The 27,797-nt window shown below is 41.3% G+C and overlaps 1 protein-coding gene across 3 annotated transcripts; it reads right to left on the reverse strand.

Annotated features, from left to right (window-relative positions):
• Positions 1–143: 143 nt before the first annotated feature.
• Positions 144–27,590, reverse strand: inpp5l (inositol polyphosphate-5-phosphatase L). 3 transcript variants are annotated; one of them, XM_058388745.1, is made up of 16 exons: positions 27,094–27,590; positions 21,526–21,567; positions 21,271–21,371; positions 19,752–19,839; positions 15,207–15,270; positions 13,124–13,227; positions 11,442–11,494; positions 9,561–9,680; positions 9,335–9,416; positions 9,138–9,233; positions 8,655–8,729; positions 8,074–8,147; positions 7,394–7,505; positions 6,959–7,027; positions 6,812–6,877; positions 144–3,900 (listed from the first exon to the last, which is right to left on the reverse strand). In XM_058388745.1, the coding sequence occupies exons 1-15, from the start codon at positions 27,157–27,159 to the stop codon at positions 6,839–6,841; spliced, it is 1,185 nt and encodes a 394-aa protein (XP_058244728.1). In that variant the 5' UTR covers positions 27,160–27,590; the 3' UTR covers positions 144–3,900; positions 6,812–6,838. The 3 variants fall into 3 exon arrangements, with proteins under 3 accessions (XP_058244728.1, XP_058244727.1, XP_058244729.1); XM_058388744.1 differs by having other exon boundaries at positions 8,655–8,732; positions 27,094–27,589; XM_058388746.1 differs by lacking the exon at positions 27,094–27,590 and adding an exon at positions 22,073–22,671 and having other exon boundaries at positions 8,655–8,732.
• Between the last annotated feature and the right edge of the window lie 207 nt (positions 27,591–27,797).

Below are 27,797 nucleotides of genomic sequence, written 5' to 3' on the forward strand. Positions count from 1 at the left end.
AACAAATAAATAAATAACTAACTGAAGTGCTTAATCTTCCTCAAGATTGGCTAATAGGATAATTACCTGGGGGTGTATTTTAGATCTATGTCACGTTTTTATTCATTCGAACCAAGAGGTATAAAACCACAACGGACACATTTCATGATTTATAGATAGACTTTATAGAGGATTCAAATGTATAAGGTTTAGGTTTACATAGCATTTGAAAATGAAACATTCACGTTAGGTTTTAATGCCAACAGCAACGTGACATTCGGCTGCTTGAGAGGTACAAACGCAGTCTGATAACTGCTTCCTGATATTTTTTTTTTTGATAAATATAACAAACAGGAAATTCCAAAAGGAAAAAAAAAAAAAGTTATACATTTATATGACACATTTGGCACAAGCTGTGTGCGAGTCATGAACTCATACATGTGATAATGCGTTAAGTAAAATTGATTGCTGATTTTAGGAATTGTTAAGGTGAGATCACCGCTCCTTCTATTGACAGCGTTCCCCCTTGGCAATCAGCAGAAACCCGAAAGCTGCCGAAATCACAACACTATTAATCTCCTCGAACGTGTTAATGACTACGAGGAGTCAGGATCTAACCGGTTTTCCTCTTTTACATGCCTCATCCGTCTGTCTGGACAAAATAAAACAAAATAAAATGAGAGGGAGAGAAAAATAAATAAATAAATAAAATAAAATAAATCACTTGGCCCCATTTCACCTCGAGGAGGTTAAGTGCTCATTTGTTTTTGGGAGCAAAGCCACATGAGCGTCTGTATAGCTTTGGGCATCTTATGCGGTGGGGAAAGTTCATGTGAATTGTGGCGGTTATAAAAATTCGTAGTAGAAGAGGAACACTATGAGATTTTAAAGATATGATAAAGGCGGAAGTGCAGGTATCATAACAGTTGGACTCGATTTCACTTGCGTCGCTAAGAAAGAGGCTTCAACCTCTTCATCTTTCAAAGGGGTGTATCAAAAGTAAGGCATACCAATATGACATTTATGATATCGCCATACACTCACGGAGCACTTTATTAGGAACACCTGTACATGTGTATGTATTTACGCAATTATCTAATCAGAGAATCACGTGGCAGCAATGCAATGCTTAAAATCATGCAGATACGGGCGAGGAGCTTCGGGTAATGTTTACATCACCAATCACAATCGGGGGATCTCAGTGTCATGACTGTTGGTGGCAGACGGCGTTGGAGGAGTATTTCTGTAAGATTTCTTGGGATTTTCACACACAGCAGTCTAGTCTTTACTCAGAATGGTGCAATAAAGTAGAAAACCATCATGGAAATGCCTTGCTGTTTAGAGAGACTGGTTCGAGCTGGCAGAAAGGATACAGTCACTCAGATAATCACTCTGTACAATTGTGTTGAGCAGAAAAGCATCTAGCAAGACCGCACAAGCTGTTTGGAGGACCAATGGGTGACTCTACCCAGGATTAGTATAGTGTTCCTAATAAAGTGCTCAGCGAGTGGATAGATAGATAGATAGATAGATAGATAGATAGATAGATAGATAGATAGATAGATAGATAGATAGATAGATAGATAGATAGATAGATAATCAAACCTGGTTATGATCAAATAACGAAACAAGTCGAACAAACATTCTAAAAACAAAACGCAATAATATTCTTAGTGGTCCTAAATCAATCTCCTTTTAAAAATAAAATCACATCCCCAATAAGTGCAAACATCAGCGGCTACACGAGCCCGAAGAGACTCCCAGCTACGATCAGTGCCCCTTACAACGTACAAAAGATATAAATTACAGTAAAGAGTAGTGTTTCGATCTCATTTATAAAATCACAAATGCCAAAAGGAACATCAGTGCTTCTCATTGAGCAACATCACAGCCTCGTATTGAACCTTTAGCTTGGAGCAAAGCTCTCGAGAGCAATGCATTATGTCAAGCACCATCATGGATCAACTCCAACAAGTCCATTATTGACAAATGGGCCGTGCAATTTAACCCTCGCACGTAAATTATCGAGCTGATTCCGGAAAGAAAGAAAAAAAATCACAGGTTCGTGTGTGTGTGTGTGTGTGTGTGTGGGTGTGGGTGTGGGGGGGGTATTTAGATTACACAGCTAGATCGAATCCTAGTCGGATTGAAATAACGGCCTTTTTAAAAAAAAAAAAAAAAATGGCAGCTAATGAATATTGATAATTAGTGGTCTCGGAATCTAAAAAAAAAAAAAACGTCCACTGTACGACACTATGAGCTTAACGATCTGCGACGCGCCTCGCTGTGTGATTAGGCCACTAAACTCCAAACAGTGTCTTAATTAAAATTCATAAAAACAGTTAAAAACAACAACCACCCACTGTGATATAAACAGGATACAGAAACTAATCAAACACAAAGTCAAATATAAAGGAATAAATGCAAAACCATTCACAGATCAATCTAATGCAACTAAAAGTATGTTGCATGGTTGTGTTTCATACAGGGAATAGTAGGACAGCGCTGGACACGAAGCTTGCCTTGCAACCTGATTATTCAGAACAGAAAGTTGAGTTTAGGAAGGAAAATCAGTATTAAGCATGCTGGGAGCCATTTCTAGCAGCATGACGATGAAGCAGTACCAGAATTGGTAATGGACCTGGCTTGTTAGCGGGAAAATAAAAGATAACTAGCGGGCTTTTCACACTTGGAATACGTTGGTAAATGGCATTTTCCTTCAGGTTTCACATTAGTCACATTTTATCCCGGGTTATCAGTTAATCCTGGCGGTTCAAAATCTTCACACTGGAAATAAATAATTTGCATATTAACAAGCAAAAGTGTCCACTGTAAATAACGGCTAGTCTCGCGCTTTCACCTCGCTGAGGCCAAAATCTGACAAGCTCTGCTATTCACAGTTTATTCAATCTTTTTTTTAGTTGACTGCTAACTTTCAGGAATTAACCCCCTCAGTGTTTGGCTACCTAGCCGTTTTTTTTTTCTTCTCACGTGATACGAGGTACGCGTTGTACAATTTCTAAATGAGTGTCTGTTCCTAAGCTAGCCTTTAAAATTCAACAACGCTTTGTTCGGTGCTAACCAAGCTTCTAAATTACAAGTGTGAAAAGCCCTTGAGACCACGAAGGTCTCCTCACAGTACGAAAAGTTGTGTATTTTGTTTTACTGACCGTCTACATCCCTCAACCCCAACCAAAAATTAACCTTACATTACCTCAAACGGTACGGAATGTACCTTAAGCTTTATCTGGTGTCGTTCCGTGATAGCGGTTGTAGCTAAAAAAAAAAAAAAAAAAAAAACCTGAAGCGGTAATTAAAAGTCTGTGAGCTTCGCCGCTCCGGGACGGATTTCCATATTTCACACAGCGCTGATGGTTTTGAAATCCGTCCCTCGGCGATCACCGCGTTCGTATTCTATCGATCCGAGGATCTCTGACTTACAGCACCGCCGAGAGACGGAGAAGCTTGAGGGGGCCGCGGCGAAAGCGTCAGCGACACCTAACACATACTACACAAAGGTTTAGATCCTTAACAAACGTATATTTAAGATCAGAATGTGAGTGGAATGTGAGAACTGTTGACTGAGCAGCTTGTGCAGTTCAGCAGTGTATGATATATGGCTGGAGTTAGCTTGTATCGAGCATGGTAGTAATATAAAGTTTAAAAAAAACAAAAATGGATTAGCATGCATTCCCAGACTGTAGGGTTTTCGAAAACTGAGAGGAAATCAGATCTCTTGAGAACTGTAAAACTAGACTTTCCACTAGGGTTTGTTGGATTCATTTCTCTTTAAGAATTACGCCTCCTTTTGTGTGCTATTTGAGGTCTACGAAGGTTGTAGCAGTAATTGTAGCAGAAGAACAGCCATCCTTAAATCATCTTCTTCTTCTTCTTCTTTTTCTCGAACGCACGCCAGCAAACCTGGAGGACAAAGAAAAGGAAGAAATGAGATCACCGCTCAAGCAGTGAAACCTTACAGGATGTGTTGTTATAGGAAACTAATCAAACTATACAGGGCGGGGTGTGATGTATCTCCAGGACAATGCTGAGTTATTGTTACTAAACCGAAGATGATCATTTGTTCGAAATTGATTGGTACGCCGATCAGGCATAACATTATGACCACCTGCCTAATATTGGTGTTGGTCCCCCAACAGCTCTGACCCATAGAGACATGGATTCCACTAGATCCCTGAAGGTGTGCTGTGGTACCTGGCACCAAGATGTTAGCAGCAGATCCTTTAAGTCCTGTAAGTTGCAAGGCGGGCCGTTAAAGGACTTAAAGTATACTTTTGATAGATACTGACCACTGCTAACCGGGAACAACCCACAAGAGCTGCAGTTTTGGAGATGCTCTGATCCAGTTGTCTAGCCATCACAATTTGGCTAATCCTTACGCTTGTCCATTTTCCCTGCTTCACATCAACTTTGAGGACAAAATGTTCACTTGCTGCCTAATATATCCCACCCACTAACAGGTGCCATGATGAGGAGATCATCAGTGTTATTCACTTCACCTGTCTGTGGTCATAATATTATGCCTGTTCGGTGTATACCACCACAATTTTCCATTTTACTGAGAAAAACAAGAAGAGCAAAGACTCTTCCCTTGTCCTGGATATGCAGAGGCAGCAAACGCGAGTGCAGGCTTTTATTCTATAAAGTGCAAACAAAAGCGAAAAATAATTTATTTTTAGGCTTAGATTATGAATCATGGTTGCCATAGATGCCCAGAATGAATGAGATGTTACTATAGAAACGCTAACATATTAAAACCATATTAACCAGCAATTCGAATTGTAGTTGCTGTTATAGAAAAAATCCCGAACACCTTCTGACCAATCAGAATCAAGGTAGTATAAAACCAATACATTTTTAAAATTAAGGCTTCCTTTGACCCGCAAGACTGCATCTGACAAACCCCAACAATGACATACACGCCACATCACGAGGCCCGTTTAACCCCCTGACAGCCGCGGTCTATAGAACACACATAAACCTAGCGGCGAAACAAAATCATGGCCGTAAAAATGTCAATACACCGACAACGGGCCAGGATATATCCTCCACCTTAACCCTGCTAGCTGTAATTAATAAAACCTGGCGTTTTTATAGCACCCTGCTCCATGCTAGTACCGTAGCAAAACAGCGAAATGTAGAGGATTCAATAGCCATGGATCAGGGGTGGTAAAGAGACGGCTCTGTTTTTACTGTTCTACACAGAAGGGATCTCCGGGGGTCTATGCTTGCTGCAAATGAATGTGAATGAGAGCGCTGGAGTGGAAAATGGCTCCATGAGAAAACCGGGAGCTGAACTAGAGAACACGCATTATACTCCAATGAACATCTGTCTGCACAGGAAAGCGGGTGTAAATACCACGATGATGAAGGAAGCACTTAAAGGGTTCCTAAATTAAATTTAGGTGTTCCCCTGCCTCAAGAAGAAGGAGAAATATCAATGACTATAATGACAATAATAGTAATGCTTACATTTTAAAACACTGTATATAGAAAGAGTTTATAAATACTATAATAAAGAAAACACTACGTTCATTTAGTCATTTTAAAATTTTGAATTACTTTTTATTTTATTTTTAAGTGTTTTTAAGCTGCTTATACAGTATTGCAATAATAATAATAATAATAAAGAATTTACTACTACTACTAATAATAATATTGTATTAACAATGCAAAATAATGCAAGAATAATAGTAGATTTTTTTCCCTGATCTGTTACATATGCAACAAAAAAACCTTAATTCACATTTATTCACAGTATAAACAATATTTCTAGAAACAGACACACAGATGTGTATCTGTGTTTCATACACCAATGAGGCATAACATTATGACCACTGAGAGGTGAAGTGAATAAGACTGATGATCTCCTCATCATGGCACCTGATAGTGGGTGGGATATATTAGAGGCAGCAAGTGAACATTTTGTCCTCAAAGTTGATGTGTTAGAAGCAGGAAAAATGGACAAGTGTAAGGATTTGAGCGAGTTTGACAAGGGGCAAATTGTGATGGCTAGACCACTGGATCAGAGCATCTCCAAAACTGCAGCTCTTGTGGGGTGTTCCCGGTCTGCAGTGGTCAGTATCTATCAAAAGTGGTCCAAGGAAGGAACAGTGGTGAACCGACGACAGGGTCATGGGCGGCCAAGGCTCACTGATGCACGTGGGGAGTGAAGGCTGGCCCGTGTGATCCGATCCAACAGATGAGCTACTGTTGCTCAAACTGCTGAAGAAGTTAATGCTGGTTCTGATAGAAAGGTGTCAGAATACACAGTGCAGGACGAGTCAGGGCTGTTTTGGCAGCAAAAGGGGGACCAACACAATAATAGGCAGGTGGTCATAATGTTATGCCTGAAAGGTGTATATATATTTTCATCTCATCCTGTTGCTTTAAGCTTAGAGCGACCTGAGGATTATCATCATGTATGTCCTTTTCAAAAAGAAATTTCAGATTCATTATAAATTTCATCCAGCATGCCCGATCTGTACGTACTGTATAAAGAATATTGCGTATTGTTATACCTTGTAACACAGTGTGCTATATTATATATGAATGAATGCATTAATGAATTCACGCACTCGCAGTAACGGCAGATGGTTCTGCTGTTAAGATGATTAGAAATAACACACTGCTGTTTGATTTATCTGGTTGAAACTGAGTGCTTTACTTTCTACGACAAAAATGAAAGATATTCGGAAAAACAGTACGTCGGTTTAATTATATGATAAGGAAATGTAGCAGAAATGACAGGAATGTCCGAATTTCCACATATCACTGTCTTGTAAACAGATAACGTGTGGGATGAATCACTTACCCTTTAACGGCTCCACGTTCTACCTCACTAAACATTGGATTTCAGTGCAAAGAACAAGAAGACAGGCTGCAAAATAACAGAACAAAATCCTCAGTGACACAGAACTCAGAGCCATATTCACAGAGCTTTCATTTCCTAATGCGTTACCTTGTGGTCCCCCATGCAGACCTTCTGACCCAGGATGTTGTACACAACATTGCTGTCTCCATTGTTGCTCTGTGAATGACAAAAGATTGAAGAAAAGTTTTAGTTCACCAACTAATCGTCTTTCAGTGTTGAAAGGCTTGTTTTTTCGTGACCAGAAAAGTGTGTAAATCTATCGGATGCTCTTTGGTCAGGGATCCTGAGACTCTTTCGCTTGCCCTCATTGCTGCTGGTGCTTATTGTACGGTATAGATGCATCACAGATATGTTCATGTCATTTGACTTGATAGTAGCAAGTAGAGTTTATTTTTATTAATTTAAAATAAACAGAAATGTAGCTTTAATCCCCGTCACATGACCTGCTATTAAGATGATCCCAAGCACTGTGTCAGTTCTGTAAAATATTCTGGGGAAGGCGAGATGTTTGCTGGTGCTCACCCTGTAGATGATGTTCTGTGCGCTGTGAGACATGAGGATGCGATCACACCAGGATGGACACCGCGTGTTCATGTACTGCGTGGGTTTAGTGTATTCTTCACTGTAGGGGTAACTGCAAAATAAATAAATAAATACATTTTCACAGATCTGGCAAAACATTATGAAGTGAATAACACTGATCATCTACTTATTTTGGCACCTGTTAGTGGGTGGGATATATTAGGCGACAAGAGAACATTCTGTCCTCAAAGTTGATGTGTTAGAAGCAGGAAAAATGAGCAAGTATAATGATTTGAGCGAGTTTGACGAAGGGCCAAATTGTGATGGCTAGACGACTGGATCAGAGCATGTCCAAAACCGCCGCTCTTGTGGGGTGTTCCCGGTCTGCAGTGGTCAGTATCTATCAAAAGTATCCTTCAAGTCCTGTAAGTTGCATGCTGGGGCTCGTGGATGCCCCACCTCACAACTTACAGGACTTAAAGGATCTGCTGCTAACATCTTGGTGCCAGATACCACAGCACACCTTCAGGGAGTCCATGCCTCACCGGGTCAGGGCAGCAAAAGGGGGACCAACACAACATTAGGCGGGTGGTCATAAGGTTATGCATAATCAGAGTGTGCAAACAGTGAGGATACTCATAAAAGTCTTCAGAATTTGCCCAAAAGAAAGCGCAAATCACCTGGGAGGAAACAGAATCTCCTCTTCTGTGACGATGTCTCGGAAGGCCGCCGTCTCCCTGTCGTACTCCAGGAGCTGGAGGGGGTTGAGAAGGAGATGGAGATGTGTTACATTACTAGAACCTTCAGGAATGAGAGGAAGCCAGATGAAAGAGTTTTTCCACATAGTCTGTTTGAGTGAAATCCCTGGTGCATTTTACGCCTTTAGGCACGTGAAAGTAAGCGAGCAGCGAGCCAATCTTCCGCGTGAACTCAAGCGCGACTGAATTGAATTGCAGTGAGAAAACGATCAGACTCGGAATCACTCGGAATTTCCTGATGTTTGGACCAATGAATAAAAATAGGGAAAGTAAACTGGGTGTCAAAGACAAAACATTTAAACTACTTGTTTGTTTATGGATTAATTTTTAGCACCAGCTCCAACAAGAGTTCTGATTTCTACATGCACTTAGCAAAGGCGCTGTTGTAGTCAGTGGTTCAGATATTTCACTCTGATTCGGATTCACCCGAATGGACTAGAAAGTGTGAACGTATACGATTAAAGGCGCCTGCACAAAGATAACACAAATGAGTTTAAGCTCACCTCTCGTCCTGTGTCCTCTCGGAAGAGTTTGTGGTGCAGGTATAAAAACCGCTTAGTCTCTATTTGAAATAGCACCTGCTGTTAGGGAGGAAGAAGAGAGAGGCAGAGAGAGAGAGAGAAAGGGGAAGAAAAATGTGTGAGAAAAGAAAAAAGACAGAGGTTAATGCCAGACACTTCAAGAACAAGACACTAAAGTCCAACTGGTTTGGCACGTAAAATTAATCGCACCTCAACCGAAGCGATCTTAATGCAGACACGCATTTTCTCTGCTGGCGAAGAAAAAAGTCAATATTGTCTCCCAGAGTCATAAATCTAACCGGACAGTGTTTAGTTGAACACAACAAGAGTCAATAAATCATCTCAGTACAGCGCAGGTTAGTGTACAGAGCAGCAGGGATGCCATATTCTCTATGGTACCGGTGCCATATAATGTGCTGTGCATCTAACAGCACCTGAGTGATTCCATGTATCACGCAAACACACCTTGTGGTCGTTGCCTTTCTCCTCGTAGATGATTTTCTCCACTTCGTTAGTGCTGTCCTTCATCACCATCTGCACTTCTGCTGACGTGGAGAGGTCCTGAATACACAAATCGGGAAAAAAAAGGAAGAAATATTTAACACACCATCATACATCAATAAGGCAGTGCCTATTGGAAGCGCTTCTGTCTTGTACCTTACCTGTATCAGACTTAGTGTATCAATGCGGAAGTTAAAATCTCCAAACAGGAAGAACGGCAGTGGGCTGAAGTCGTCGGATATCCTGATCATCAAATACATACATTAGCTATGGGATAACTTGATGCCCGTTAAAATATACACATACAATGTACATTTCCTAAATCGTGAACGTCTGATGGAGTTTCTGTATTACAGATGTTGTAATGTCACAGTGATGGCGGCTGACCTGCTGATGACGTAGCGGAGAGCTTTCTGTCGGTATGTGGAGTACACCGAGGGACTGGATTTGCAGGCTACGAGGTTTGAAGCGTCATGAAAAAGGTGCACGTTCACCAAGTCCACACCCCTACACACACACACACACACACGCACACACACACACAGGAATAAAAAAAATGCAGGCTGTCTTTACAATTGAGATGTAACCAAATACGAATACCGACCAGACATAACATTATGACCACCTGCCTAATATTGTGTTGGTCCCCCTTTTGCTGCCAAAACAGCCCTGACCCATCATGCACTGTGTATTCTGACACCTTTCTATCAGAACCAGCATTAACTTCTTCAGCCATTTTGAGCAACAGTAGCTCGTCTATTGGATCGGATCACACGGGCCAGCCTTCGCTCCGTTGTGCATCAATGAGCCTTGACCACCCATGACCCTGTCGCTGGTTCACCACTGTTCCTTCCTTGGAGCACTTTTGATAGATACTGACCACTGCAGACCGGGAACACCCCACAAGAGCTGCAGTTTTGGACATGCTCTGATCCAGTCGTCTATCCGCCATCACAACTTTGTCAAACTCGCTCAAATCCTTACGCTTGTCCATTTTTCCTGCTTCTAACACATCAACTTTGAGGACAAAATGTTCACTTGCTGCCTAATATATCCCACCCACTAACAGGTGCCATGATGAGGAGATCATCAGTCTTATTCACGTCACCTGGTCATAATGTTATGCCTGATCGGTGTACTAATAAGAAAGCTGAGCATTGATATTCTATTTGTGGGGCATGAGTGAGTGGGACAAACAAAGACAATGTTAACATTAACATGCAAAACATTCAATCACTCATCCCTGGTCAGCTTTGCTTTGGTTTAAATTAAGCTACTAGTTTGTTTGTATTTTAAAATGTTATATATTAAGTTTGCAGGTGCAAGAAAAAATATTTACTGGTAAAAACAAAACGGTCCAATACCCATCACTAGCTAAGACGAAATATGAACAGAAGTGATATAGCTGAGGTTGAGGAAGTACGAGATGCTAAGGAGAACTGTTTTACTACTGATTACTATTTAGAGTAATGCTCTAGAGTACACTACATACAGTGCAACAAACTGGAACTGAAATGCAATTAATGTAATGAATCTACAAGCTATAATAACATCGAAGTGGATGGTTTGGTATTCACTTCTAGAAAACACTACAAAATGAGGGTGAACGCTTACGCAAGTCACTGTACATCATCCCAGGTAAGAGGTACCATCTGTTCAACCTCACAAATATTTTTTTCCAAATCTGAATTACAAACTCTCTTTTTCCCTTCACGGCATGATTTTTGCACTTCTCAGGGTGTCAGGAATCGACTGCACAGGTGTGTTTAAGCTTTCGTCTATGTGTGTTGTTTAATATGGCAGCTAGATCTCATTAGCTATCAAGAGGGAGTGTCTAGAGCTGTGTGTGAGTGTGTGTGCAGTCTCTCTATCAGTGCTGTCACTCATGCTGGCTGCTATAACTCATTAGCTGTTAGGAGGAAGAATCTGTGTGTGTGTGTGTGTGTGTACTGTCAATGCAGCTAGGGTAACTCAACTCATTTATCATTTCACCCTCATACACACTTTCTACATACCTGCTGCCACAACGGCTCTATTAATGCCCATCTGATATTAGCACCAATCATACTGACAAGCTACACAAGACACACACAGCTTTTGTTTTTCAGAGCGGATGTAAGGTGAGGGGACACGCAGGCATGCACACACACATATACACCCAAGGGAGTGGAAAAAATTAAAAAACACTTAAAGGGACAGACTGTATGTGTACCTGTGTGTGAATGTGTGTGTGTGTGTGTGTGTGTGTGTGTGAGAATGTTGACATACTGGTTGTGAATCATCCACCGTGTCCTCATGTATCCTTTTCTTGACCACTTTCTCTGAAAAAGATATACAGAAAATTGGTATTCAGGAATACTTGTAGATAACATTTGGAGTCTGGCGGAGACAACAGGGGCGTGTCGCATTTACATGTGATACTAACCTTGAGGTTAAGCCAAATTTTCTTGCACAATATCGTCTGCGAACTGACTCACTGACTAAATATGTGAAGGTGGCCTGGGAAAATTCTACTGTGTTATGGAAAACTGACTTTTAGCACTCTTTACACGCAGAAAAGCATCTCAAGACACACGACACATTGACCCGTAAGACAGAAAGGACACTGGGGTGTCTCAATCAGCTCAACAGTCAGGGCACTGATCAGAGGAGTCAGCCATTCTGAGGGCTGCCTCGGCCTCAATCACAAAATCCTTCCAGTGCATTAAAGCGTTCACTCCCTATTGAAATCCCACAAAAACACAGGGAGCATCTCGGTTCTGTTACTGGAAATATTTTTTGAAGCCTCTTAGCTGGGCAGATGAACTTTCAGCCAAGGTTGTGGTCAAATATAAGTAGCAATGTTGGTGCTCTCAGTTGATTCTTTTAAAGTTAAACTTTTAATCGTTTCAGGATTTTAACTAGAAATGGTGCAAGGGTATGTAACAGAACAATAAGAAATAGCGTCAGAACGATTGTTGATAAATGCCAGTGGTACGTAGTCATGTCGTCATTGTTATAAGTTATGTAGTAAACTAGCATCGTTACCAGTTCCCCTAAACTTGTGTACAAATCAAAGGGTTTCGCAGTGATGCTATAGAACAGGGATCCTCAAATCTGGCCCACCAAATCCACTTTTCTGCTCTAACCGTAATCAAACACACCTGAGCATGCTAACCCGTGTCTTCAGGATCATTCGAAAATCACAGGTAGAGGAGTTTGATCAGGGTTGGAGCTAAACTCTGCAGTGGATTGGCCCTCCAGGGAAAGATTTGAGGAACCCTGCTATAAAAGAACCATTTTTGGTTCCTCAAAAAACCTTTCACCTAATGAATCTTAAAATAACCCTTTTGCCATAAAGTATTATTGTCTTAAGAACCTTTTTTCCACTAGGAGGAACCTTTTGTGCAGTGTTTTGTTTTCAGTGATTCTTCATAGCCCCATATACGCTTCCTGGTGGTCCAGTGACAGGATCCCGTGCTCTCATTGCCATGGCCCGGGTTCGATTCCTGGGCATGGCTTAAACCTAGCCACTGAAGAGTTCACTCTCAGTGCCGGTCCTAAGCCTGGATTAAACGGGAGGGTTGCGTCAGGAAGGGCATCCGGTGTAAAACCTGTGCCAATCGAAACATGTGGACCAAATGATCCACTGCAGGGGGCAGCGAAAAAACAACAGAACTTCACAGACCCATATAACCTAACAGAGAACCATTTAAGATCCTTTATTTTAAACTGAGAAATTTATGAAATGCTGATTCACTGAGCTAGGGAGCTGACTGAGACACGCCCCTGGTCTTCTTCCAGACCATTGTAGCCACAGTGATATCCAGAGGCTCTCCCAGGCCACCACACAATTTTCAGGAATTCGATTTGAATAATATTTATTTGGATCTTGGGCTGCTTCTCATTCGTATACTATGCTATTAGTGCATCTTTTGTCTCTTGCTTTTGTGTTACATTTATCCACTCACATCTGGCCAAAAGTCCCTCTGGAATTTCTCCTTCTCCACCGTTGTGACTCCGTACAGCGAGCCGGCGTACCTGTTGCGTCCTGACACCGATCTGAACTCCTTTGCTAAGAAAGAGGTAGAGGGATTAAACGAGTGTGAAAGAGAGAGAGAGAGAGAGAGAGAGAGAGAAAAAGAGTAAGACATGCAATGCAAACGCAAAATCAATGCGCTAATGTTAAGCTCACTCCCCTACGGCGTGCGCTGAGATTCATACGGCAGGAATTAGACGGGGAAGTGGACGCGCCAGCACACCGAGCTTTATGGCTCTTCTATTAGGCTTCTTCTTTAAGACTTATTCACGGGATGGCGTGACGGGAATGTGCGCCCAGGAAAACGAGACACGGGAGCGGCAGAAGTAAATGAGAACGGGGAATTTAAGAGCGTTTTGTTGTGCGGGTCCAGACTGAGTGATTAGAAACGAATCACGGCCTAATGGAAATAAGCTGTTGGCATTTACGATGGTCGCACTTTTAACTCGGGAGGGGGGAAAGAAAATCATCAGGCAGTGCTCGAATGAATTGCACAGTCTTAGAGTTCAAGATAATTCAACATCTTAACAGGACTTTATATTTATATTTTACAAACGTTTAGACTTGTTTCACGCTAACTGAAGAACTTTTCACTGTTTGAAAGAACACCATGTGAGTTTTGTAACCCACATTCAAGTTCTCAAACCCTGGGTCATTGTAAACTCCAGATTAATGGAATTCTGGGATATAATGTTTCACGCTGCTCACAATTTACTGGGGTTGCATCAGTGAGCGAAGACTTGCTTTAAGAAACGACTGTCTCACTTGGATTCAAAGAAAACTCATTGGGTTGTTTTCAATGAATCCTTTAAACTGGCTCTATATAAAGAACCATTTTGGGGTTCCATACACACCAGTGTGAAAAGTTCCTCTAGGTTTAGAATGATGATAACCCGGGGTTAAGTGTAGTGAACCCTTATTTGATTCATTTCCACCATTTAAAAAAACTCCACGTGAATTCTTTTCCTATATTTGAGGTCTCAATAGGTTTGGAAGGAGTCTCCAGTGTCAGTGCTAATTTAGCTCCAACAGCATGTTTTATTCTTTAAATAACATCTAAAATGACTTGCTTTGGACAAAGTAAAAGGGCAAACACAAGTTCTCGTAATCGCCTGATTGACACAATTCAGCTCTAATAACAACAACATATGAAACGATAAACCCGAGACGATTGCCGGACCCTGCAATCTAAACCGCTTTTGTGCCGGACCGTATTAGCTGAAAGATAAAGACCTGCAGGATACAGAAAGGCTTTGTGTGAAGTGTTCCAGCTTCTGGTGAATGTTTGCGCTAATGAATAGCATGAATGGAAGAAGCATGTTTAATAAATTGCTCAACCTTTATTTACCGTGATAGCTGTACAAGGCAATAATTTGGCATCCCGAATGATTCGTCATTTTTTTTATTCATATGTTTGGGCCATAAAAATAACCGTAGTAGTTATTTTATTTATTTATTTATTAGAAATTGACTAACAAATCTCATTTGTTTGTGATCTGTTGATGCTGCCAAAAGAATCATCTGACTATTTTTTTGAGGATATTAAGAAATATCAAAGCCATATCCACACATATACCAGTGTTTCCATCTACACTGGAATTGTTACATTGATAAGAAAAGTACAGACATGAAAATAACAATATAAGTGTGTGTGTGTTTTCGCCACAGGATGTTAGAGGTCAGCATTTGCATATCTCAAATCTTCAAATCATAAATGTACCTAGCTCACAATGAACAAGTAGAATGGACAACTGACACCTTATTAACATCTAAAAATGCGTAGCTAACGATATAATAACGTATCATGAGCTAGTGTACAATCAATGTAGCTACGCAGCACATGAGATCTATTTGGTGGAAGTCATTAAGGAATCAGTTGGCAGTTCATCCAATCAGCGACTATGAATAAAGATTAAAATAAATAAATAAATAAATAAAAGCCCAGCCTTCATTACGGAGATTTAATACAATACAACAAGAGGATCATGAGATAATTGAAATGTAAAAAGTCTTACCACTGAAATCGTATTGCTGGATGTTTTCCAGAGATTTGTGGATGAAGTAGATACTTCCGAGGGCCTGTGGACACATACAGAGAGAGGGAGATGAGCATGTTGTTGAAAATATGCTTAATAAATGCAGCCAGAAGACAATATAAGCCTTAGTAAATTTGTAGTGATCTTCAGTCATCTTTATAAATCATGAACTATTGACGTTAAAGGCACAGGGTATTTTGAGTAGGTTGTTTGCACAACGTAAAAAACATCGAACGCTAGCCTGAGAAAAAATAAACCATAAAAACAGACATAATTACGTATAGATACCCGCACCCGCTCATACGCACGAACTCGGCAGCGCCATAGCCATGAGCGGGTTTAATGTACTAGCTGGCCGCTCCTGCGCTCGCTCATCAATCGCGTCCCGCCGAGATCAATACAGACAGAAAATTAAAACAATCACACGGCGATTAAACACGCTTGGCTCTGCGCAGGCCAAACACGAGGCCTGAAGAAAAATCACCTGCCGTTCTGGGCCACTTGGCGCTGCAGCACCAACACCTGACAAGCCCTTAAACACCCACACACACACACACACATAGTGAGCTCCAGCGAGGGTGACAAGACATCCCCAGGAGGAGGAAATAAATCTTGTGAGTAAAGCGATGCTTGTTTAATACGACGCTGCTTTCCAGATGACCGGCCCTGAGGCACGACTGCACTGGGAGAGTTGATCCAGAGACAGGAAGTCAGGAGAATCACAAAAATAAATGCTTTTTTAACTTGTAGGCACTGATTTTTCCAGTTTGGAGTTTTAGCCTTTCAATATATATATATATATATATATATATATATATATATATATATATATATATATATATATATATTCCCATGAGTATGTGCTTGTGGATTTGCTTTGGTTCTCCATCCAGACCCAAATTCTAATACTGATTTAGTCATTTCATACTGATTTAGTCTCTTGAATATTTGGTCACATAATGATAACAATGACAGCAGATGTACTTTAAGCAAAACCACTGAAACCACAGTTTAGATATAAAATGTTCAGGTGTAACTGGAACTGAAACACACCATGTCAGTGAGTCTGTACATGACTTCTGATGCGAGAGCTGTCACTGATAAAGCACCAATCAACAGTGAAATGCAGTCTTCTGGCCCAAATATAAATAAGCCCGATACACTTATATATTTGATTGGGTGAAGAGTTCTGATAGGACGAACCTATTTAAGGTTTATGGAAGGAGTCTCCAGTGTTGGAGCCTCGTTGCAGTCGGTAATATTACGTTCACGCATACAACGACTCACAAGCGACCGAAGATTCGTTTTCAGTGAAAACGAGCTGGCGACATGAACCATAGTGTCCTCTGTCAATTAGATGTGGGCGTGTCCAGTTTCACTTTATGCGAATATGCAGCGACGCCCAATGGGAGTGAAGATTTCATAAGATACACTACAACGCCCAATCTACCTCCATTTTAACGACGTGAAAACTGATATGGAGTGCAACTTGCACCACCTACTGATAAACGTTGTTACCATGGCAACCAGTAGCAGGAACACCTTACTGACGTCTTCATCGTACGGCGACTGGAGACTGACGGCGATTAAAAAAATCACCGTGTGTGTGAATGCAGCATAAGTTTCCCAGCAGGGGCAAAGAGTTCAGGACAGAAAAGTGTTCACTTTCCATGTTTGTCAACAAGAGGATTTTTTTTTTTGTGTGTCCTTAACTTCTTGAGAGAGAACACAGGAAACGCTATTGGGGAAGTAACTGTTTATAATGTACAAAATAACAGGAACTTCAAAAATAAATAAGTTGCCTCTGAAATCTTCGCCTCTTAAACTACCATTAGCTTCGGCAGCAAGCGTGCACATGGTGTAGACTCCTGGATTTAGAAAGGGGCTGGTTTTATTTTAATTTTGTATTAGATTGTTAAATGCAGCTAAATTGTATTATTAATCCTAGCCTACATTTGACCTTAAAAGCCTTGAATCCCATGAGTATAGTGAAATTAGTTGTAGAGTACATCAGTGAAGGTGTTTAATGTGTGTGTATTATGCATAAAAGCTGTCAGGCTACAGACACACCTGGTTACCCAAATAAAATCTTATCTCACGCAAACAAGGAAGTCTTATAAGGACCCAAACTTATCCTCTCCTATGATTGTTTTAATTTACAAATGATCGAAAGCATTCTTCTGTAACGGAACATACAAAATAACGATGATCGCAAATATCTGCAGAAAATGTGTCCCACCAATTAGAGATGAGAAACAAAGAGAATGAAACCCGGCCGTATTTCTGAAAACAAGGTCACACACGCCGAGCTGTGTCCCGGTTCCACACATCTCTGCATTCTCATTTCTCTCACGCCACCTTCATTGATTTGTTATCAGTTTTCTAGAGGTTGTAGATCATCGCTTTCCTGGGCAGTAGCGCGTGTGTGTGTGTGTGTGTGTGTGTGAGGAGGCTTGCAGCAGTACAAATTGTGTTTTGATAAAAAATCACTTGTAAGTCAATAATTTTTTATTAAATGCTGGACTGACCTGATTGATGAAGATAGGTGTTGAGACTGTGCACAAGAGCTCGTTTTTGGGGTGTTAGAGTGTGTGTGTGTATGCGTGGTTGAACTCTATATATATATATACACACACACACACAAAAGAACACTATACTATTTAATTGTATATCTATTCAATTAATAATAAGACAGACAGACAGACAGACAGACAGACAGACAGACAGATAGATAGATAGATGTGTGTGTTTTTAGGATAAGCGTGTGGTAAAGGGGTAACAAACACAGTCACAGCTGTTCAACACCACCCCATTCACCCACCCAACCACCCCCTCCCCCCTCCCCAAGTTTATTTATCATGGCCAGACTGAAGATACTGATCAATAGTTTTAATCTGGACTTAAACGTATTGACTCGGCCTGCTGCCTGGCCACTCCTGCACATTAACCCAGTCCATCAGCTGCCGGGACGAACGCAGACTCACACACGCACACACACGGAAGGTCTATCGCTCCTCACCTGGGTGGGTTTAGGGTTAATATCCTGCCACTCTCTCTAATGTCATGGTTTCTCTCAATGTGCTGAAAACTGTGTGTTTGAATTTCTCTCTAATATATCCAATATATAAAGCTAATTCGGTAAAGGATTTCCAAATGCCATTTGACCTTCAATTATTACTGTAACACTCCTATGCTAGTTAACCTCATATGTAACGTTTAGCTACATCATACATGGCAGTGTTAAAGACACAGACGAGCTCTGGCTCTTCGTCTGTCATCGTGACTGTTGTCATGAGCCACATCTTAATCTGATTGCTAGCAGAGTCTATTATTTAACACAGAAAAACATATTTTTTTAAAAAATACAGTGCAATATTCTGTTAGGAGGCCTTGTTCTAACATTTAGGGAAGAAGTCTCCAGAGTCAGAGTTTTGGATAAGGAAAAGGAGTAACATTCCTGACTATCCTTGACCATCAATCCCATGTGAAGCGATATGTCCAGAGTGTTGAAAAATAAATCACACAACATGGGCCTAATTAAAAAAGACATATGTAAGATGTCTTGTCCACCAGCATGATATCAGCCATCTTGCACATTTGTTCTCATTCAGCATCAGCACCTGGTAGCCCCGCCCCTTTTCTGCTAGATAAGCAAAGCTGTGATTGTTGAGTGCATCCAACTGGATTTTTTTATTTATTTATTTTTTATTAGAATTTTCTGTGTGAACAGACTAGTCACACTACTGATACTACAAAACGACACAGAAGAGTGTATAAGCATGTGATTTGGGACATGCCTGGGTTCCTTTTTCTTCTTTCTTTGTAGCTTGACTGGTCAATCATGACATCATTCCAAGCACCTACTTCTCACTTCTGATGTACGTATAAGAGACGATCACATTCCAGTATGCAAACCCAGGCCATGCATTACTGGTTAACTACAGGAAAGGAGGTAGGGTGTGTTTACGCGCTTGGAGAATCTGGAGTGTAAAATCCTAAGTGCCTCTGTGTGTTTTTACTGTGACTTAAAATGAAAAAGAAAGCTTTTTAATCGCTCAATGTGCACTCTATCAATCACACACTATGTACGCAGGAACCTGAAGCCACTGAAAGATGCACAGACCTTCACACAGATGTGTGTGTGTGTGTGTGTGTGTGGCTGAGATCCCCAGACTCTGTAGCGGTCTATAAAAAAACTCCAGACACTCCAGAGGAAATGTTTAACCTGTCAGAATGGACTTATCCACTACAGACCTGTATATAAATCATTCACTCATTCAGTAAGCTGTGTTATTTTTTTTTAGAATCCAGCTCATGTGAGGAGGAAACCCTGGTGCTCACTAAACCAATGAATTGGGAGCTGAATTAGGACAAACATCAGGCGCTCAGGTGTCATATTCTGGTTAAAAACAACAGAACAGCATTGGATAACACACACACCCCTGGACTCCACACACAGACACCCCTGGACTGTTGGGGCAGTGCTCCACCTAGTGGTTGTCACACTGACTGAACAGCCCTCACCGTGAAATTGTCTTCTGTCTTGAAGTCGCTGTCTATGTAGACACATGCTCGGTCAAAGTCTGACATCTCCGAGCTGGACTCAATGGTCCTGGAATGGAAAGGAAAAATGACAGTGTAATGGAAATAAACATCAAGTATCAGTTCAATTGGATTCAAGTTGATATAGAGCTTTTAACAATGGACATTCTTAGAGAGCAGCTTTACACACACACACTGATATATACACCGATCAGCCTTAACATTATGACCACCTGCCTAATATTCTCTTTTTGAATAGCCCTGACCTGTCGAGGCATGGACTCCACTAGATCCCCGAAATAGTGCTGTGGTAAGATGTTAGCAACTGGGTGACACCAAAGTGTGTAACTATAAATCTTTTCCTTTCTGTATCTGTGTACTGTATATGGTCAAAACATGTACTTGTGTAACTAAGTCTGTTTTGTTAAAATTATGCACTGCCCAATGATGGACACTTGAGTAAAAAAAGAAAGACAAACTGTGAGAGCCACTATGAAGTATTTCTGAGGTCAAGACCCTAAATGGGAACATGTCATATCACCATCATTCATGAGCCATTACAGCAGTCCCTCCAGGATTTCAGGCTTTTGCGATTGCATGAAGTAGAATCAGGTTTAAAAAGAAATCAAACAAACAGAGCAATGACAAGCTGTGTGTTTTCGTTCGCTTGATTTCTTTTCCATAGATTTGAGCCAAGACGTGTCATGTGATGTCATCACAACAAGGCCCTTTTCCATTCACATGCATCAGACATGGGTACAGCGTCCATAGAAAGTCATTATATAAGTGTCTTTACGGGTAGGAGATTAAAAGAAGAATCTTGTCTTGCACATAAAACTGCAAGTTGTGTCATAAATTTGTAAAAGCTGCATCAAAATGAAGCATTTTTGGGCACAACAGTCACAAAAAACAATAATCTGTATTTGTGAATGCTGCATGTAATCTAAAACATATGGTGTCAAGCATATACTCATTGATGTGGGACTCAACATTTATTTAGCATTTTGGAAGGAGTCTCCGACATGTATGTGTTTGGTTGAGTGTGCAGTGGTGGTTAAGGCCCTGGGTTGCTGGCCCAGGGTTCAAACCCCAGCGCTGCCAAACCACCTTAACCCCTTAACGCCTCTTAACCCTGTCTGCTCCAGGGTGCGGTATCATACCTGACCCCGTGCTCTGACTCCAACTTCCTAATCTGGGATATGTGAAGAATGTATACGTGAAAAAAGAAAAGCTTTTTATTCTATTCCGTTCAACAGAAGGAAAAAAACGAATGGTGTAGGAACAGCTGTTCAGAGCAGGATAATGGAAGCGAATAACCGGAAAGGTGACTATAAAGGATTCACATGTATTATGTTCATGATGTTCTTTAATAAATGAAAAATTGCTTTGCAGAGGAATAAATTACATCAGGGCATGACGTTATAGAGGTATAATCCACATCAGGATGATGACAAGCCAGTGTATTTGCTTGCTTTGTTAGGATTTTTTTATTCCAACCTACCAGAAGAAATTTTCAGCATGGGCCATGTTGGCTTTGTAGTCCTTCCCTCCGACTTCCTGGAAGTGCAGGGCGACGAAGCGGGGCTTGCAAGTGTCCACAGTCTGTTCACACACACACACACACACACACACACACACACGCTTTGTGCATGTCCAGTATTCTCCATATTTCTGTTTGCAAGAGCGAGACTGTGTGATAAATGAAACAGCAAAAAGAAGACAATGCTATGAGAAAGGCGAGAGCGGCTGAACTCACCATGTAGAACTCCCGCAGCCAGTCGTTCTGGATTTCACCAAGCTGTGGACGAGAGGATGGTTCTGGTGTCAGTGTCACATTATTCAGTAATTACAGTGAGACAGGGGAGAGGAAAAGCAGCGAATTGGGTACAGAAAAATTATCATCCAGAGAAATGATGACAGAAATTCCCTTTTTGGGTGCGTTTTACCATTAAGACTATAATGGGAGGTTCAGTTCTACTATCTCACCGCTTGACTGGGTTTTCTCTGTTGCTGTTTGTGTGTGTGTGTGTGTGTGTGGTTATTTGTGGCTTCATCTGTTTTTCCTATAAACTGTCTTGCACTTCTTTCTGCTCTATTAACGGAAAGTTCATGCAGCCATCCTAGCAACGATCATTTAGACGTTCATAAGCTCTGTCCTTGCTCTGTATTAAAAAAAGTCACTTTAAGAAAGCTTTAAACTCAGAAAAGTCATTTCTCCTGTCAAAAAAAATCTACAGATAGATCGAGTCATGTGATTTTCAAAGCACACTTTTAATAACGTATATAAGTACATAGTTACATACTGTCTCTACTGCTGCTGGATATCCGGAATATTGTCTCTATTGCTGCTGGATGTCCGGAATACTGTCTCTACTGCTGCTTGATATCTGGAATACTGTCTCTATTGCTGCTGGATATCCGGAATACTGTCTCTGTTGGTGCTGGATATCCGGAATACTGTCTCTGTTGCTGCTGGATATCCGGAATACTGTCTCTGTTGCTGCTGGATATCTGGAATACTGTCTCTGTTGCTGCTGGATATCTGGAATACTGTCTCTACTTCTGCTGGACATCTGGAATACTGTCTCTGTTGCTGCTGGATATCTGGAATACTGTCTCTGTTGCTGCTGGATATCTGGAATACTGTCTCTACTTCTGCTGGACATCTGGAATACTGTCTCTGTTGCTGCTGGACATCTGGAATACTGTCTCTGTTGCTGCTGGATATCTGGAATACTGTCTCTGTTGCTGCTGGATATCTGGAATACTGTCTCTACTTCTGCTGGATATCTGGAATACTGTCTGTACTTCTGCTGGACATCTGGAATACTGTCTCTGTTGCTGCTGGATATCTGGAATTTCCTTCGGGATCAATAAAGTATCTATCTATCTATCTATCTTAATTATGTAAATAATAGATTACTGCACCATAATCGTATTAAATTATACATTTCATCAGCCTTTCCTTTCCATTCCATCAGCCTTTCCAACACTTTCAGTATTCAGTTCATTCAAATGAACCCTTCACAAGAATGTGAACGAATCTTGAATGAAGAGCAGCAAAACCCTGAAGCCTGTAGAAACGTGGATCGGAGGCCATGTCAGGTAAATACACGAGACACAAGCAGAAGAAAAATCAAAAGATATCCAAAGTACATGAGAATGTGTGTGTGACGTGTTTTAATGTAAAAACCAGAGCCTGCTCGCATACACTAGTTTTGAGCAGAGGCTCTCAGGTCATGTACTTGGGTTACATATCTTCCATATCAGTCATCGCTAGACCGGCTTGAAGACAAAAGTGGTGTAGACCAGTTTTTCTGAAGAAAAGTATTCCCACAAGCTGCTTGTGGGTCTGACATTCTATACACACGTTAAGGAATAGATGGTTACGGAAATGTTTGTTCAGTTTGTTGAATAAAAAATTTACATAACATATATGCTTTGATTTTTAATTAGAAAATGTTTAACAGGGCTGTGATAGCTCAGCCAGCTTCAGAATTTTTGGCACAATTAATGAAGATGAAAAAAAGTCATGCTAAAATAAAGAAAGACGTAAATCTGTTGAATGAAAATCCTGTCCATAGAAGCGGTCATCCATGACTTCCTGTTTCACTGACGTAAAAAAATCTGAGGTGAAACAGAGGCCAGGTTTCCTTAGAGATTAGATTAGAGAATCCATAAATGAACTGAGTCTATAACTAGCTAAACGGCTAACTTAACCCAAGCAAAGCTGTACGGAACCAAAGAAGTGGATTTTACGCCCAAATGCAATGAAGAGGATGGTAAGAGAAGGAAAAAATGGTGGCATGGTTTTAGATGTGCAGACGCATTCTGTGGTCATCAGTAAATCTCGTCAGACATTAGCACAATACCAACTATTTCGAAGGCGTGCCAGAAAAACGGGCCTTTCCGTACATCTATGAGAGTTAGTTGCAGTAGATATGAATGAAAACCAGTTTCTGTGACCACGTGCTTTCTAGAAACAAAAACTCAAGGTGCGAAGAGAAGGAAGGATATACTGAAGCAAATCATCACTGTTAAGTATGGTGGAGGTTGTATGTATGTATGTATGGGGTTGTTTTATTTTCTCTAAAGGCCCTGGCACAAGCAATCGTGGACTCCGAGAGATTTAAACAGAATGGTTTATTGGTTTTATGTTAATAAAGTTCTACCTCAACCCACGACTATTTTACTCACTGGGCTTTGCATAAAGTATTTGCATGCGTGCGAGTCAGCACTGGTCTACAGGACATGTATACCACTCGACAATGCCAGCAAAACCACGTTCAACGACACCATCTTGTCTTTCCATTGCAGCAATTACCTCAGATTAACTCGTAAAGCAATTTCCTTCATTATCAAACACTGTTAAGAGGAAATCGTTAAACTGCAATTCCCTAGAAGGGTTACACAATCCTGTAATCTCTTTTTAATTCGTATCATAGTTTGACATTATCGTCTTTAAGGTCTTCCGATTCCATCATCGCCTCCAGGCTCCGGCACGGCAAACTGGCGCAGAATGTCGACGTCGTTTACCAGAAAGCAAGTGCAAGCAGCTCGTTCATTACTTCGATAAAGTACCAGACTGTACTGAACAGAGGTACACAAGGCCGAAATCTGAGATCGTGGGCAGAGAGCAGCTAATAGAAATAGAAAACTGTTTATACCTGCGCTGACGCAAATTCAGAAGTCAATATGCATTTGATGTTAACTTCAGATCTGGAGCAAAACAAACCAATCAAATGAGTAGAGAAGCATTCTCCCATGTCTCAAAGCAGTCTAGAAGAAAATGGCTTCACTCATTCACTCCTCGAGTCTGGATAAATAATGAGGCCAGTGGAAACTTCATCCTTCATCCTTCGGTCTCAGGAGAATTCCCCAAATTTATGCTGCATCATTCGCCTTTGCTGGATGTGTATCCATAAAAAGCTGATATTTGAGAGTTACTTGAAATAGTTTACATGTGCCCTTGGATTCTGGCTGAGCAGGACATGTTTTTGAGAGAGAGAGAGAGGGAGAGAGAGAGAGGGAGGGAGGGAGGGAGGGAGAGAGAGAGAGAGAGAGAGAGAGAGAGAGAGAGAGTGAGAGTGAGAGTGAGAGTGAGAGAGAAAATTAGCTTTAATAAGCCACAGTAGGAGGAAAGATGTCCTCAAAAGTATATCTGATCTACACAAAAAAAAAAGCTGGTTTTTATCTTCACGCTTCTCTATGCGTAAACCTTAATAATTATCAACATCAGAATACGGTTTGTTACAATCTGGTCACACCTAAATATTGCATAACTTTTCTGCAGTAAGACAGATAGCACCTCAGGATTCTCACCAATCCTGTCATAGCTGTTAACCATCGACATGAACCCAAGAAACCCCACCATTTTTGGAAAGGTTGTTTTCACAGTCAGCGCTGACCTGCTATGAAAAAGTCAAGAGGAGAGAGTGAAATGGTTCTGAGGAAAGATATTCATCTGTTTATGGTCACAATGGACCAAAACACTTACTCTCTGTGCCAAATATGGCCACAACAAGCTGGATGCATGTCCACTGTTGTACAAGCGGATATAACGAAGGCAACATCCTGACCAAAAGTCTTCAGACGACAACTTGGGCGATTAGATAAAGGTTTGTCATCTCAATCTGAGAAAAGTGCTTCCAACGAACTTGTTTCTCAATACAACACTGGACCTTATATAAAAGTATAGTCAGGAATTGTGGATGCTGGGTTCAAAACCAAAACCAAACCCACTCAGGTTGAACATCTGGACTCGTATACAATCGGCAGATCTTTCAAAATTGGCAGGCAACACGACTGACAAAAAAAATAGAAATCCCCGCTTTTCTGATCGTTTGTTCTGTCTCTAGGTTTTCATGAGGCTTTGTAACTTGAGCCGGTCGAAATACAAAAGCACCAAGACCTGTAAAAAATAAATAAATAAATTCATAAAAATGTGGACCGCCAGCACTGACAGGCGAGTGAGCAGAGATGCCGCCATTTTTTGATGTGGGATGCTGGTGGTTCGTAGATTGTTGTTTTGTTTACAGAACCTGATGCGTGAGGGGTGCACTGGTTTAGAGTTCATCACGTTTGCCTCGCACCTGTGGAGTTGGTGGTTCGATTTGGGCCCTGCTTCGGAAAAACATGCAAACTCCTGATTGCAGGAGTACTTCGATTTCCTTGTAGGTTGCTTTGCATCTACTGCTGCCTGGTCAGTAATGCATACTACTGACCAGCTCATCCGATCAATTAGTAACTGAATTGTTTATTGGGTAGACACCTTTATAAATGATATGCATGGTTATTATTTCACTTCTCAGCTATAACTCCAGTATAAAGTCTGTCAGCCTGTTTGTTTGTGGACATTTTTTGGCGCCACTGCCTTTTAAACGTGACACAACATGCCGACAAACTTCCGGATTTATTTGAATGCGCACCCGAAAAAACTCAGAAATGAAGCAGGTTATTATGGGTTGCGTACTATTTATACACACTATTTAGTGCGCTAGTATGTAGGTTGGGGTTGCTGGATTTGGTAAAAGCCGGGCTGCTCTATAGTGATAAGTGAACGGTGTAAAATGTGCAAACGTTTATTTATTGTAACCGAGCATGGTTTATTTATTTACTTATGCAAAAAGTGAAATGGATGGAAGTTGTTTTAAAACGTCTCGGAGCTGGCGGTCGATTTCCTGTTTCATTTAAACACTAGCACGCGACTGTTGATAGGCTGGCTTGTTCGGTTTCCTGTCAACGACGCTTGCGGTGAACTGTCTCAGCCAATCCGGTGGCAGCGCGCTTCGGAGCCCGCGTCAGCGCGCTACTCTAGCCCGGGGATTCGAAAAAGCTCCGCGAGGCCTTGGCGAACTGAAGCGGCTGCGTCCAAAAACAGGCGCACACTACCGTACTAAGCAGTATGTCAAAACAGTCCGCCCCTACAGTCTCGACTACTATTTTGAGATAGTATTGACATCTCTAGCACGACATCTCTGATGCGGTATTTAAGCAGCCTAGCAACGAACAAAAAAAAAAAGGGGGTCTGAACTGCGCAAAGTATTCAAAGCCGAGGTGTTAATATCGTGAAACCTAGATTACAACATAAGGACGGTGGCTTGTCTTTCAATTCCCAGAAAGAGCTAATTAACATAAGTGGCATTACTTGCGCTGTGTAAAAGGTACAATCACGGCTGTTTTCAGTGTAACCCCAACTGCTTGTCGCTTTCAGTTGAAAATTCGAGCTTGATCCTCGGTGTGATGATAATTAAAATATAAATATTTAATATATAAAAGATCAATAAGTGAGACGTTAGTTAAGGGTAACAGTTTGCATACTCACGTTGTCAAATAACGAGCCAACATTCGCAGTGACCAGTAAAACGTCCGTGAGTGTCCCCATCATCATTATCCAGCTCCAGGTAAACTTAGTCCGGGATAGGAAACTCTTCTGACAGATGGATCGTTCTTGCAGGCAAGCAGACCGGCCAAAAGAAAGCAGTTCAGGATCAACCAGGCTGCTCTATCTTATCTCCAGCACAGAGTTCATATCGAAATTCAGACCGACATGCCTCATGGTGTGAGTAATGCTCCGGTTTAACTCAAGTCGCTCAACATTTTTCACTTTCCCTGCCTTCAAGTCTTCTTCAAGTGCACTTCACCCAGCGACGTTTGGAGTCCTGCTATCATGTTAAGTGGGTTCCAGGTTCTTTACCGGCATCAACACAACACACTGCAGCCGTTTGTACAGCACTGCATCGCAATCAAGCGTCTTTCTGCCTGTTTATCGCTCGTAAAAATCTGGAAGACTACGGTGCTGTCTACAGTGTTTAACTCCGCCCCGAAACGGAGCGAACGCACTGTAAAGTTTCGAAGCCCCGCCCATTGTGCGGAATGTGAACGGTCTTAATCCCCGCTCACGAACAACCCAGGAGTCTCTTCAACCCCGCCCACTCTGTACAGTAGGACTCTTCTATAGGATTTAATATACAGTATAAAGGGACTAGATGTCATTATTAGGAGTAGTTTTATTAGTATTATTGACAT

Source organism: Hemibagrus wyckioides, linkage group LG05 (genome assembly GCF_019097595.1).
Source record: "Hemibagrus wyckioides isolate EC202008001 linkage group LG05, SWU_Hwy_1.0, whole genome shotgun sequence".
Classification (NCBI taxonomy): Eukaryota; Metazoa; Chordata; class Actinopteri; order Siluriformes; family Bagridae; genus Hemibagrus; species Hemibagrus wyckioides.

Excerpts from the sequence above, each read along its gene's own strand:
- inpp5l (XM_058388744.1), bottom strand. The coding sequence starts at position 27,159 with ATGATGATGGGGACACTCACGGACGTTTTACTGGTCACTGCGAATGTT. Across the intron at positions 13,228-15,206 it reads CCAGCAATACGATTTCAGTG|CAAAGGAGTTCAGATCGGTG; the intron begins GTAAGACTTTTT and ends CCTCTTTCTTAG. Across the intron at positions 7,506-8,073 it reads GAGATTCTGTTTCCTCCCAG|TTACCCCTACAGTGAAGAAT; the intron begins GTGATTTGCGCT and ends TTTATTTTGCAG.